General features: G+C 49.3%; 2 protein-coding genes across 7 annotated transcripts in view; one reads left to right on the top strand and one right to left on the bottom strand.

The window, feature by feature from the left end:
• Positions 1 to 7692, bottom strand: part of KLHL18 (kelch like family member 18) — a 49520-nt gene extending 41828 nt beyond the window's left edge. For both annotated transcript variants that reach the window (XM_075547249.1, XM_075547250.1), the window contains exon 1: positions 7248 to 7692. In XM_075547249.1, the coding sequence (XP_075403364.1) occupies positions 7248 to 7376 (129 nt within the window). In that variant the 5' untranslated portion in view covers positions 7377 to 7692. The remainder of the gene's footprint in view (positions 1 to 7247) is intronic.
• Positions 7531 to 14279, top strand: part of KIF9 (kinesin family member 9) — a 47067-nt gene continuing 40318 nt past the window's right edge. The window contains exons 1-3 of one of the 5 annotated variants that reach the window (XM_075547243.1): positions 7532 to 7843; positions 8822 to 9067; positions 14170 to 14267. In XM_075547243.1, coding sequence (XP_075403358.1) covers positions 8878 to 9067; positions 14170 to 14267 — 288 coding nt within the window. In that variant the 5' untranslated portion in view covers positions 7532 to 7843; positions 8822 to 8877. Of the gene's footprint in view, positions 7844 to 8088; positions 8253 to 8821; positions 9068 to 14169; positions 14268 to 14279 lie in introns of those variants that run through there. The other 4 variants (XM_075547245.1, XM_075547247.1, XM_075547244.1 and 1 more) reach the window with 4 other exon arrangements.

Here is a 14279-nt window from a genome sequence, read left to right as displayed (position 1 = left end):
GAAAAGTTCCAACCCACCAGCAGCTCCAGGCAATGTCCTTGGAGACTCCATCTAGGAGACCCTGTGGAGCAGCTGTCCCACAGGGTCACGATGAGTCGGAAAGGACTCAGTAGCAGATTTGCCTTAGGTTGGTTCCAGTTTGGGGTAATTATGAACAGACTAGCTATAAGCAGTCCCGTGTGGGTTTTTGCATGGACGTGACTTTTTCTGGGTAACTATCAAGGAGAATGCTCTGGCAGTTGTAAGAAGCTGCCCAATGGTCTTCCGATGTAGAGTACCACTTTGTCTGCCTGCCTGCCCGCCCGCAATGATGGGGCCTGCTTCTTGAACAGCATTTGTGTGTTCTGATCAGCAATTACACACTCTACCCAGGTGTCCCGCTAAACTGGGCAAACTACAATGATCCCTCGACTCTGCCTGCCCAAAGCCCAGACTCTGACCCTTCCCTTCAAAAGCCTGGATACCCCTGGCCAGGTGCACTGGGACACAGGAGCCACCATGGTCTCCCCACTGGTTCACCACTTGGCAAGCAGCCTCAGCTGCAACTGAGCCGGAACTGGAGCCGTGTCTTCAGTGAATGCCTTGGAAACACTGAGCTTCAAGCTGCAGCAGAGCGAGAGCAAGACTTCAAAGAGGAGATGCCACAGTTAAGGGTAACTTCTGCTATGTCGGTTATTTCACAGTTGACTAGTGCAGGCCCACGACAGCTGGCAGTGATATGGAAAAAGGAAGCGTTTCACTTCTGGTGAATCTACAGTCTTTCTTTAACAAGAAATGCCTGCAATTCCTGGACACGGTGTTGAAACTATAGAAGAATATGTTAAGGGCAATAGGGCACTTGTAAACTACTCCAAACTTTACCACAGGGGTCAGTGAACTATACCAGCAGGCTTGGCCCACACCCATTCTGGAGCAAAGCCAAACCTATTTGTGCATGACTGCCTACAGCTGCTTCTGTACTCCCAACAACTGAGTTAGTTCAGTTGCTGCAGCTGGAGGCCTGTAAGGCTTACAAACCCTAAAATATCGACTACCTGGCCCGATAGAGAAATGCTGCCAATACCTGGTAGCCTACCCTAACTGGGATTGTGTGATGATGTGATCGGGTATTTGGTGGGAAAGGCCTTCCTTCCTCAGTTGCTGCAGGAAAGCCAGATGGTTCCAGGTCAGAGAGGCAACGGGAGTGCCCGACACTCAACACGTCAAAAGTGGGAAAGGAGAGGCCATGCTGTAACGTGGTAGCTACATAATCTGTTGTCAATTTGAGACTTAAGAGTGAAGGGGTGGAGTGTAGCCTGTTACTCAGGTGGTAGCTTGATGACTTCATTTGGAGGCGCTGCGGGGACAAATAGCTCACTGAAGGAGGGACACAGGCTCACTTCCTGGGAGATGTTCCTGTAGAAAAGACACATGGAGCTAAAGGAGTCACGTGAAAACCCCTGCCAGAGCTGAGATGCTTCCACCACCACTGGATCCACAAGACTTTCCACCCACTGGCCTGTGATCTTGCTGCATTTGTGTCATTGCATGTGTTCCGTGAGCCTGAAGAGGAATTTATGGACTAGTATGGACATATGGGGTAATATTGGACTTGATCTGGACTGGGCTGGGATGTTTTCTTAATGTACAATTACTCTTTTATATAACTCTCTTTCTTACACACGAGTGTCTATAAATTTGTTTCTCTAGTCAATCCAGACTAACACATATAATATGTATGCGGGGCTAGGAACACACCTCTCAAAGCACACTGTGGTCTCATTTTCCACCAAGCAGCCTACAAGCTGAAGCCAGTGCAGCCAAGGGACAGATGATGGCACATTGAGGACAATGAAGCACCCTGAGCACAGACTTCTGAAATGCTCTCAGCCTGCCAACAGCCCCAGGGTGGCCTACCCGAAGGCTGCTTGGCTAGAGACCACCGTCCCGGGGTGTGCCCCCAGCCATCCTTCCCCATGAACCCTTCCAGCCAAGGTCAAGCTCTCGCCTCCATCTCCAGTGCCCTGAATTAGCAGCATTGCCCTCAGTATTACTTGAGCAAGATCACAGGCGACTTTGTAACAAATGAGTCTCCATCACAAACGTCACAGTAGGACCACAATCTTCCTCTCAGTTCTACCTGCTCACTAAAAGGGCTCACCTAAAAAATGAGCACAAGTCCCTGAACAACTGCCCAGAGAAAAACTGGGCATGAACAATGTTCAGAGGCACAAGTTGTCCAATCTGCCGCAATTTTGTAAAATCTAAGAGTCAAGAGTTCATATGCCTGAAAGACCAGCAGAGGATGGCCACGCTGCTGCACTGGGAGACACATCACCAGCCTCGTGTGCAGAACGATGGTATCTGTCCCCTCCTCGGCTTCGCATCACCAGCAGGTGGGGGAGTCACCCAATCAAGGATGTCAAGTCTCACTGCCACCAACAAACAGATGAGTTGGATTTCTGATCCTACAGCTTTGTCTCCTGGGCAAACCCCTTAAGATCGCTAAGCCTCAGGGGTTTATTTCACCTGTGGAGTGAATGCCTCCGCTAGAGGACCTCTCCGGCTCCTTTATGATTGCTCTAGCCCGACGATCATCCTGGTGTTCCTCATTAGATGACGCCCGGCATAAAAATGGCATGCTTCCACAAATCTCTTCACTTCCTGGTGGACTTCGCCTACTCTTTCATCACAGGGTCACCGAAGTAACACAGTAGGCCAAGGTCATGCAGCTCTGTGAAAGAGGCGGTGGTGGTGTGGCTGTCTGTCGTCTTGTCTAGGCCTGATCGGGGCACTTCCAAGTGTGCAAAAAAACCCCTCTCCCACCAGAAAGTGACCCTGTGGTGCTGCAATGCCTAAAGCACCCTGCTGCTCCCATAGAGTCCGGTGGCTCAAACCCACCAGCTTCCCCCTGGGAGGGAGGAGGTGGCAGTCTCCTCTGTAAAAGATCAGTCCTGAGAACCTCTGTGGAGCACTCCAACTGCCCCACAGGGTCACAGGGAGGAGGAGTCAATCCCAAGGCAATGAATCTAGTTTGCAGGTTTCCAGGCTGTGAGCTTTCAGCAGCAGATCGCCAGGCCTGATTTCCTGGGTGCATCTGGATAGGCTTTGCTTGACTACTTGCATTCCCCAGGGACCCCGGAAAACCATGCACTTGGCTTTCATGGGTCAAGTGGGGCTCTTCCAACCGGGTGCCCTTCCATCCCACACAGAGAGGACATTCCATTCTCAGGGTAAGCGTCTCAGACCTGGGTTCCGGAAAGTCAGCAGGGCTGTGGGAAAATGCTGAGGGGAGAACCGTAAGTGGATCTTTCGGAAGCCATTTATTACGGGGTGCCATACAAAGGTGGAGGCTGTGGGTGGTGCCAGGGGTTAAGTGCTGGGCTAGACAATTCAAACCCATTGACAGGGCTGGTGAGCTGCTTTGGAAAGGTCACGGCCTTGGAAGCACTAGGGCGTCCTGGGACAACAGAGGAAGGAGAGTCGGGAAGAGAAGGAAGAGATGGAAAGGGTGGCTAAAGGCCTCCTCTGCCAGAAGACCGAGGAACCCTGCAGGCGCAGCATAGTGGGTGACACATTAGGCTGCTAACCATGAGGTCAGTAGTTCAAACCCACCAGCCGCTCTGTAGGAGAAAGCTGAGACTTGCTGCTCCCAGGAAGATTTACAGGCAGGGATACCCTCTTTTTAGGCCCAGTCACTATGAGCTGAAATAGATGCAACAACCACAGCGTGGTTTGTTTGGTTGTCAGAGGCCTAGAAGAATTGAGTGGTACTCGGTTGCCATGGAAGGGAACATTTTGATCAAAGATTTCATGGAAGAATCCGAATCAAGAGGGAGAAGACACAAAATGAGGGACTGATATCAAGGGCTCAAGTAGAAAGCAAATGTTTTGAGAATGATGATGGCAACAAATGTACAAATGTGCTTGACACAATGGCTGTATGTATGGATTGTGATAAGAGTTGTATGAGCCCCCAATTAAATGATTTTTTTTAAGAGAAGTTGTAAAGTCAGTGAGAAATGTTCAGGGTAGCTGCTACATAGTTTCAGGTCTGCTAATAAGCGCCCAGAGTGGCAGAGCCTCTGCTATAAGCTTCAACACATTCAGCTCAAGCTCCTTGGGTCAGCAAACCCAGCTCCTTGAATTAAGTGCCCAGAGGTACCCCATTCCAGTAACCCTGTGCCCAAAGGCACTAGGCTCCACTTTTGTGAGTCAGCATGTCCAAGTTCCCCAATTAAGTGCCAAGAGGCACCCCACTCCACAAGGCAGCCTCTTGCACAAACACACTGAACTTGCCCCATGGGTTGGGAAGTCCCTTCCTCTGCCCATGCTCTGGCTCCCTGCTCTTCTGCTACTCTAACGGTATAGCTGTCATCTTGGCCCAAGAGGTTCACCAAACAGTGATCTCAGACCCAGAGGACATGCTCCCTTCCTGACTCCTGCTGGTGATGAGATCCCTCCTCCTGCTTCTCAGAGGCTCATTTTATGCACCGCAGGATGCCACTCCAGGGAATCCTGTTTGCAATTACTTGAAGGCGAATCCTATCAGCACCTCCCTCCACCTTCTTCCCAGATCCATGAAAGGAAAGGTTATTTGGTGGAAGTTAGAGACTTTGGCTAGAGAAACCATATTAAAGAATTCACTGGCCCTACAAGATTACCTAATGGTGATAGTTTCAGAGGTTCACCCAGCCTCATTGGCCCCAGAAAGTCAATGTGTTTTAATAAAGCTGCCCGATGATTCTGGGACTCATTAAAGTTGGAGACTCACTGCATACATGGAGGCCCCTTGTCAGTAAGTCCATCCCATACCAAGATGCTTCCAAACAACTTTTTAGTGCCTCTCTGTTTACTTGGAAGGTAGGAATCACCAGAGATTTAAGGAAAGACGCTATAGCCAGAGAGAGAGACCAACACAGATACCAAAGTGCAGCTGGTGCAAAGGGAAGAGGCAGGAGGCTTGCTTGGCTTCTCCCCACCCCTATCATCACACTGCTACTGAGCTGCTCCTCAGGTGCTGCACAGTGGCTTACAAACCAGGATGTCAATGTTCTCTATGATCCTGTCCAACTCTACCATAGGCCTGTATACTGATCTTTATGTAAACCACACACACACACAAATTAAACTCACTGACTCACAGTAACCCTATAGGGCAGGGTAGAACTGCCCCTTTGGGTTTCCGGGGCTCTAACTCTTAACGGGAATAGACAGCCTCATCTTTCCTCCACCAGGGCTCCTCTTCATGTCCCACACCCTTGAAATTAAGAAAGCAAATTTAGATTAGTATTCTTGGTTAGAGCTACCATGTGATATTTCACTTGTTCCTTTGAATGAACAAGTCAGTATTTTAACAGAAAAATCATACGGGCATTTTTTTTTTCTGCTAAAGCTTTCCCTGGTCTGTTATTTCATGAAATGCAGAGTAAAAACACAGCTACGAATTACCACAAAGTATCTGTGACTATTCAGCCTTGTATGCCTGCCCCTTTTGCTTCTCTCAGTCTTAAATACTTTCTCACGCTCACACCTACAACCCCAATCTAAATTTAAAAATTCTCTCCAATGGCTGCTTTACACCATTCTCTACTCTATGGCTTCGAATCAGGTCCTTCAGGTTCACAAAGCTGCTGAGAAGGTGCCTTCCTACCCAACAACAGGCCCTCTCACAGGTGATTCGTGTGTACCTGGGGCTTCTGTAAGCATCACAGGAGGCTCTTGTTAAAAACTAGGTTATGATTCTGTACATCTGGGGCTCAGTGGGGTGGGGGGTGTAAACCAGAATGAGCAGGCTTGTAATACGCACCCCAAGTATTACAGCCACAACCACACCTTTCTCAGACTAGCGGCATGGACATCGTCCACCTTGTCATCGCTGCTGACAAAACCCTCATTTATTCTTATTCCTTCCCTGGCTTCCATTATCCTGACAGGCCAGTTTTGTTTTTTTTTCTCAATCCCTCTGGTTCCCCTACCAGGCCACTTCACTTCGGCCCTCTTCAGGAGAGGTTTGGGCACAGTGAAACAAAAATATGCCAGGTATTATGCAGTGCATGCTGCAGATATTCTCATGTAATCCCCATGCTAATACAAAGAATTAGGAATCACCCCTATTTTTACTTTTGGAAAAGTAAAGCTTAGGGAGATTAAGTCATTTGCCCAAGGTTGCAAGCAGGAATGTAATCCAAATCCTTTGACTTAAACCCATACCCTCAGCCATTCTGAGCGACCGCCTCCAGAAATCTCGGCTCAGTGCATGGGAAGGAAAGTTTCCTGAAGCCAGGGAAAGACTGTTTTGTTCTGCTTTGTTTCTAAAACAGAACAAAACAGGGGGGCCTGCACAAATGCTGGGAGCTTGCCAGCCCAAGTACGGCAAGACCACGGACATGCAGCACCCTCTCCGCCACCGCCCCCCACCCCTTCCCGGCTTCTGGAGGAGGGCTCCACGCAGCTCCGCGGAAGAGGAGCGCACGTGCCTCTCCCAGCAGGAATAGATAGGAAGCTCCGGAGAGAGACAGGCTCTGGAGACCAGAATGCCTGTGGGGAACAGGAAGTTAAAAGATCTCTCCCACCAGGGCAAAAAAAAAAAAAGATCTCTCCCTGTTGATGTCAGCACCCCTCCCTCTACACAGCCAGCCCATCAGCCCAACCTCCAAGGCTTTTTTTAAAAGGGAGGAAAAAACAAAAGCAAAAAAACAAAACCCGGGTGGTGGGGGTGGTGCGGGGAGAGGATGATTCCAATGTGGGGCGGGGCAGGGCAGGTAGCTACCCACCTCCAAAGATTTCCAAAAACTCCGGAGACAAAGTGATCATCTGAAAATCAAGGCGAAGCAATGCTTACTAAGGAGAAGCCCACGCTGCTCCCAAAGCACAACCAACTTCAAGGGGTACAGACAGGTTTATGAGAATGAAAGATGTTTCAGGAGTGCTCATCGGAAGACACAGTCTGCCACCGCCCCTTCCTCCAGCGAGGGGCTGCAAGTCCATTTTCTCAGTGTAACCGAAGAGGGAGGCGGGCACCCCACTGCCCCCATTCCTAAGGCCTAAGTCCGGCACCTCCCCGCGTGCCTGGCACGAGCTGGGGAGCTGTCCTTCACCCCTTCTCCCACCAGATCTAATTGCCCTCCTCCTCCCGGGAGGCATCTCTCTCCCCGCGAACTTGGCCCCTCTCCCACCTCGGCTCAACCTCTCCCCTACCAGCCCTCTCTCCTCCCCACCCGGCCGCGCTGCCCTCAGCTCCGCGCCGCCCAGCCGGCGCGCGGTACCTTGAGCGTCACGTCGCACAGCTTGCCCTGCCGCCGGATCTCCTCCATGACTCCGTAGCCGCGACTAGGCAACTCGGACACCGAGAAGTGCACCAGATCCTCCAGCTCCTCCGCGCCGTCCTCCACCATCTTCCCCCGCCGCCTCGACTGCGCAGGCCTGACCCGCCGGCTCCACACTCTGTAGGGCGGGGCGAGGGCGTGCGCCCGCTGGAGCGCGGAGCGCGTTGTCGGAACGGGACGGGCCTGTGCGGCCGCCGTACAGCAACTCCTCTGCGCCGGAAGCCCTGAGGCCCCGCTTCCTGGCTTAAAGCAGCCTCCGTTCCTGCGCTGTCCCGACTCTTGCTCCTCGCTGGCAACGGCTGCAGCCTTCCTAAATCAGTCGCTGCCATTTCCCGTCTTCCAGTTTGGCCCTGTCGTCTTGGCCGAGGACCACGGACTTCATTTCCGCCACTACTCGAGACTTCCGGAACCCCCGGAAGTGACCGGTTGCCATGGCGACAGAGTACACAACCTGTCAGCCTCCCGTGGGGCGTCCGGGTCGCGTGCCCGGCTTCAGCCGCTACAGCGACCCGTGGCACGCTCCGGCTTCGCGAGCGGTGAGCAGGGCGCACGCAGCGCCGGGGGGCTGGGCAAGGGTGTGCGCCCGCGTGGTGGGCAGCAGCGGGGGTCCGAACGTCGCTCCCCCCGGAGTCCTAGGGCTTGGCCTCGCTTGTTTATGCAGCGAGGGCAGACAGCACAGCACCCTGGCCGGGGCTTGGGGCTTGGGGTGCTTGAGGCAAGCGTTCCGTTGGCCTCGCGAGGGTCTCACGTCACGCCTGCGTCCAAGGCGCGAGAGCTGGGGCAGCCGGAGGCCATCTGTTCTTCGGCGCTCGTCGGCTTTCAAACTGGAGGGCGCTTCGGGATCGGCAATCAGAGCCTTTCGCTTTACGGACGATGAAACTACTTCAGAAAAGGATGGGAGTGGGCTCAAGCGGAACTGCCGCTTGGTCTCTAGAAAGGGGTCTGGTACGTTGAGTCACAGAGGGAAAACGCTAGTTCTGCTTGGCTTCTTCGCGTCTGTGTGTGGCCCTGGGCTGAGTGAGGTTGGGCTCTCGTTCTGATTTCAGTAGCTGCCGCCGCTGTAGCTGTTGGGAGTGCCGGATGAGGGGGTCGCCTGGGCAGGGGATTCTGGTGGAGGGCAGAAAGGCAGGGGGTGCCCCTGGTGCCTACGGCTTGAGCCGCCAGTCAATCCCTCTCCTCTTGTCTAGCCTTCAGTAGTGCTGGGCGTTCATTTTGTTCTTTCTCACCCCCCAAAACAAACGAGAAAACGGAGAGCCTTGCAAAACAGAGGACTCCTGGTGGTATCTCAGAAGCTCCCCTTGCCTGGTACACCAGAGAGGGGCCTTCCCCACAAGGTCACGAGGGGGCGAGGATGCTGCTAAAACACTGCACAGAGCTACCGAAGAGGGCTTCTTGCGAGTGAAAGGGTAGAAGCCAAGTGCCCTCGGAGGGTTACGGGCATTTGGGCTTGAAGGTGATCTGGGAGGGGAGTTGACACCTGCTCCTTGGGATGTGAAACTAAACCCCTCTTTCAGTAGTGACAGAAGATGGACTCACCAGTGGAGATGCCTCCACCCTCTGACGTCCAGCCATGACCATCACCACCACCAGTCATCATTTTTGGTGCACCTGCTCTGCCCGGGACACTGTTGTGGATGTTGTGGGGGGATTCAAACCATTTAAAAGGCACAGGCCCTGCCTACAAGCAGCTTGTCATTTAAGTTGGGAGCTGAAACTCATTCAAATGAAGCGGCGTAAGAACAGTAACAAGCGGTATTTCAGTAAGTGCAAGATGGCGTGGGGTCCCCAAATGTCTGGGTCTTGGGGGTCTGCGGAGTAGAGTGTGGGTATTAGGGAAGGCTTGTTGCATGTCCAGAGCCCAGGGGCGGGCTTTGGGAGTGCAGATGGAGGCAACTGCATGTGCATGTGCTTGTGGCAAAATGCAGGGCTGAGGAGGGGCAGCCCCTGGGAGGACGGGGCATGCTTCACACTGCCTGTGCTGAATTTCCTTGTGCTGTTAATGGACAAGACCGCCTTAGAGAGAACCTGCCTCCAGAGCTTCCCTGCTTCTGGAGGGTTCCTTTCTAAGGACACCCTGAGGCAGTACCCGGACTCCCTGGGCAGGCAGGATTGAAATGCAGAGCTTGAGCACAAGTGTTTCCTTGAGCCAAGGCACAGCTCCCTCCCTCTGTGATCAAATTCCCAAAAGCCTATACCAGTGGTGGTCCCCAACCTGTGGGTCTCAACCCCAACTCCCACCCCTCATTTGGGGTTGCCCAATTCATCACAGTAGCAAAATGACAGTGATGAAGTAGCAATGAAAATAATGTGATGGTTGGAGGGTCACCACCACATGAGCAACTGTGTGAAAGGGTGGCGGTAGGAGGAAGGTTGAGAACACTGGCCTAGACGAAAGTGAGCTTTGGTCGTTTCCTTCCTTGAGGATACAGGTTAGAGCTGGCAGAGGCTTTGTACTTATAGAGCTCAATTTTGCCCACGCAAATATTACAACATAAATTCGGCAGGCCATTATCCTTGATTACTACAATACATTTCATATTCATTTTCTAAAAATTAAAAAATCTCAACAATCCCTTGGCCGGGAAAAGACGTCTGTGACATACTTACTTGAAGAATGTAGGAAGCATGTACACACTCTGCGATAGATAAATATGTCAGGGTGGCATCGTGAGGTAAGCATTGGGCTACTAACCTCAAGGTTAGCAGTTTGAAACCATCAGCCGCTCTTCAGGAGAAAGATGAGGGTTGCAGCCTCAGAAACCATGGGGTCTCTTCTCCCCCTCCTCTTCTCAATGATGGTGAGTTTGGTTTTTGAGTGTATGTTCGCTTATTTGATATGATGGTCAAGGGGCTTATAAACAGGAATTTGATTAAAACAATTACAGTTGCATTTCATCCACACGGAAGCTGTGAACTATCTATTTAACTTGCTGAAATCAAGTTTCTCCCTGCCACTTGATCCTAGGTAATGCGGCTTGCCCGTGGGTCAGCACAACATGTCTCTGGAAATGTGGAAGGACATGAATAATTTTAAAATCTGGACTCATCGGGGTTAACGCTCATAGAACCTCTTATACAGCACACGTAAAATGCTGTCACTTTAAACATTCAACATGCTTTTTAAAATTTCTAAAATCAGCAAAAAAGTAAGAGAAGGAATTTATGTCAGGCACACACAGGAAAGGTCTGCAATATTCGTTTTAAAAGAGTGAGCACCGCATCAGTGTATTTCTGAGAGTGCTCAGCGGAAGCACAAGCAGGCCATTTCCCCCTTCTTAACAATGTCGATATTGCTATTTTCTGACTTGGAGATGAAATTGAATTAGCTCCCCTAATTCTTGTCATAAATTCTGCAGATTCCTCTGCTGATTATCTTTTACTCAAGTTCTCAAGTCCTTTCTCTGGCCCCAGGGGAAAACAGGTTGTTTTAGGATCAGAAGCCTCCTTTCTTGTTGAACTACTCCAACCCAGACAGGAAGATCAAAAGAGAAACAGAACACATCCTGACCCCTGGTCTTGTCTCCATTGTTGTGTAGCTCTAATGCTAAATGAACTCTTCAACAGTTTTTCTTTATTCTCATAGCCCTCTCAAAAGGCATGACTGAAACTTGAGAACTGAATCTCAGGATGATGCTACTAGAATTATAAAAGGAACAAAACAGGATCCTAACACATTAGACAATCTTAGAAAGGAAATTTTATTTACACGTGAAAGTCCAAATCTTGGAACTATTTTAAATGGTATTGTGTTAATTTGCCTAATGCTGTGAACAATCAAGTTATATATTTTAGAAACCATGTTTTCTAATATTCCTTAACTAGACTTAATACAATGAGGACTACAGGTAGATTTTTTTTCACATAGTTTATTTTAGAACTGTCAGCATTTTCTTTCAATAGTTCATCCTTTATCATCAGTGTCGATCATTGTTATCAAAGTGTGCAGTCCAATGCACTGGGGGCCCTGGGACGGTCCAGAGGGCTGCAAAAGCAGATCCCCATGCTTTATCTTGGATTATGAACTATAGTATAAAAAGTTTTCAATTGCCAGGGTGTGCTGAGTAAACTTTTTTTTTTTTTTTTGCCTAATAGTGGGGTGGTAGGCCAAAAAATTTGGGAACCCATGGTGTAAATAATGAGACACCTGAAAAACTGATTAAGTTGGACATTCCCTTGAAGCAATTAAAATCGGTATAATTATCACCTGTATTTAATAATCCTTTTTGCTCCTCCGTGCTCTGCGGATGCTAGAACCAAAGTTGGCTGCCTAATTAGTATTACATATTTTTACACAGGCAGCCCCAAGAGAGGGACTTAGTGTGATTTGACCAATGGGACTAAACCCAATAATATAAGAGAGCTTTCAGTTATTATTAGGAAGATTGTGATGCCATTCCATCTTTAGAAATGCTTACAAAATATTTTCATTTAGAAAGAATCTTAGGGATCAGTTAACCTACTCCATGCAACATTCTCCTTTGCAGGTGTTTATGGTTTTTACCTTGAGAAGATCTTTTCCGTTATGGGGTCAAACAAAACCAAACTGACTGCTCTCAAGTCATTTCTGACTCATAGTGACCCTATTGGACAGGGTAGAACTGCCCCTGTGAGTTTCCAAGACTATAATTCTTTAGGGGAGTAGAAACTCCTGTCTTTGTCCAGAGGAGCAGCTTGTGGTTTTGAACCTCTGACCTTATGGTTAGCAGCCCAACTCGTAACTACTACCCCACCAGGGCTCCTTTATTTATGGGACGGCTCTCAACATTAGGAAAGCCATTTAGCTGAACCTACGATCCTGTAATCTTTATATGCTTGCATTCTATACCATCAAGCCATATAAGATATATTTAACTTATTTTACTATATATGGTAATTATATGTAAATAAATGAGAAGATAAATGCAGTAAATTCTAGTTATTCATGCTAGTTATGTTCTGTATGTTGCAAACACTAAATTAATGACTACTGAATCATTGCTTTTAGAGGGGATTACAGGGTTGGGTTCCCACAACCCTCTGGTCACATTTTCATCAACCAGTCAATATATAACCATATGTAACACTCTCATTTTCATGGTCAGGCACGTCACAGCCTTCTTGCACTTAGGAACACTAGACTCTTACTATGTGTGATATGGGCCCCCCTTAAACAGTGAGCCACCAGGCAAAAGCACAAAGTCCCAAAAAGACATGACACTAAATAGACTGCAAAAAAGGACAGTTGTTTACAGTTCCCTTAACTTCATAAATTCAGCAAGTCTATGAGAGTGAATTAAGACATAGTGACACCTTGTTGGCTCTCACTAGGAATTTGCATATCAGGCATCTCAATATTTTTTTAACTGCTCTGTGCATGTCCATAGAAGAGCCAGGAATATTGATTTGGGGGAACTGGAATAAATTTGAGCAAGTAGGTGAATTCACAAAGGACTCTGAAGAATGGGGATTGACTGTACATGTGTGGCTGAAAACAGATGATGGGGACGGGATCACAACGAGCTTGGGGAGGAGATAGGAAGTGTCTGCGATTTTTCTTTCCATAGAGCATTGGAGAAAAAAGCTTATTTGATTATGGATTAGATTAATTATTAGCACTGTGTACTCTAGAGGAGATATGTCTGATCTATTGAGAAAAGAAAATGAGTTTTAATGCTTTTCACGGTGCTTTGGAGTAAAAGAATAATACATGAGTCAAAACTCCATCTGAGATGAGTCTGCTAAGAAGGGCGTGCTCTGCTTTATATGTGGGTCTTGGATCGTGAGTGGAACATGAAGCCGCGCTGGTTGCACATTGAGCTGCGAGCTACAAAGTGAGCGGTCCGAACCCCTCCGTCGCTCCGCAGAAGAAAGACGTTGTCAACGCCTGGAAAGATATAGACTCAGAAAACCTATGGGGCTTTTAGATCTTATAACTACAGGGTCTTTATGGGTCAAATTGGACTCAGCAACTGAGTTTAGTGGGAAATGGTCAAGTACCCGATAAGGTAGAAAGGACACTTCCTTACTGAGCTGGGTTCTGTGGATCAAACCCACAGCCGTCAAGCCAATTCCAACTTCTTGCGACCCGACAAGACAGTAGAACTGCTCAGAGGATCTCTGAGGCTGTCAGTCTTGATCGCAGGAGCCCTGCTAGTTCAGTGGATTAAGCGTTGGGCTGCCGGCCACAAGGTCAGTGATTTAAACCCAAACGCTCTGTTCCCTACTGTGTTGGACAGGCAGCTCAGCGGCCTCGAAACCCCAGTGGGACAGTTCAGCCCTCCCACAGGGTCAGAGTGGGAATCAACTTGGTGGAACTCAAAAAGCTCAGGGCCATGGAGTCAATTCTACCTCATGGCGACCTGGCAGGACAGGGTGGAACTCCCCAGTGAGTTTCTGAGGCTCTGGGCCTTTCCTGGAGCAGCACGCTTCCTCTGCTCCCTTGGAGCTGCTGGCGGTTTTGACAAGGTCAGCAGCCTTGATTCGCAGGCAGTGGGTTTTAAGTCTTTTCAGAAGCAAACCACCTTACCTTTCTCCCTCAGAACCGTTGATGAACTTGAGCCACTGGCTTGTCTGTGGATGGAGCACGGAAATGTCAAAGGGTTGAAAGAAAGGCTGTCCTAGCTGCCTAGGAACAACAGGACCTGCTGCATGCTGCCCTTTCCTGTCTGTCTTTCTTTTCTGTAAATCCAAGTGATTTTTTTAAGGGAAAGGAACGTTTCAGGTATGATAGTCTCCAAAAGGCACACGCTACTTCTGGAAAGCATACGCGGGGACCGCGAGGGAGCTTCAAGATGGAAGATGTGCATGCCACCCTTTTCTGAGCTGAATGAGCCGCGCCTCCCTTCTGACTTGTGTGAACATGTCACTGTTCTCTCCTCTTCAGCTAGAATGAGCACTAGGAAAAGAGTCCATGCTTTCGTCAGAGTCAAACCTACGGATGACTTTGCTCATGAAATGATCAGCTACGGAGAGGACTTCAAAGTAAGTGCAGCG

The sequence above is a fragment of the Tenrec ecaudatus genome, chromosome 4, assembly GCF_050624435.1.
Source record: "Tenrec ecaudatus isolate mTenEca1 chromosome 4, mTenEca1.hap1, whole genome shotgun sequence".
Taxonomy (NCBI): Eukaryota; Metazoa; Chordata; class Mammalia; order Afrosoricida; family Tenrecidae; genus Tenrec; species Tenrec ecaudatus.
Note: the sequence above shows the minus strand (reverse complement) of the source record. Positions and strands in the feature narration are given on the sequence as shown.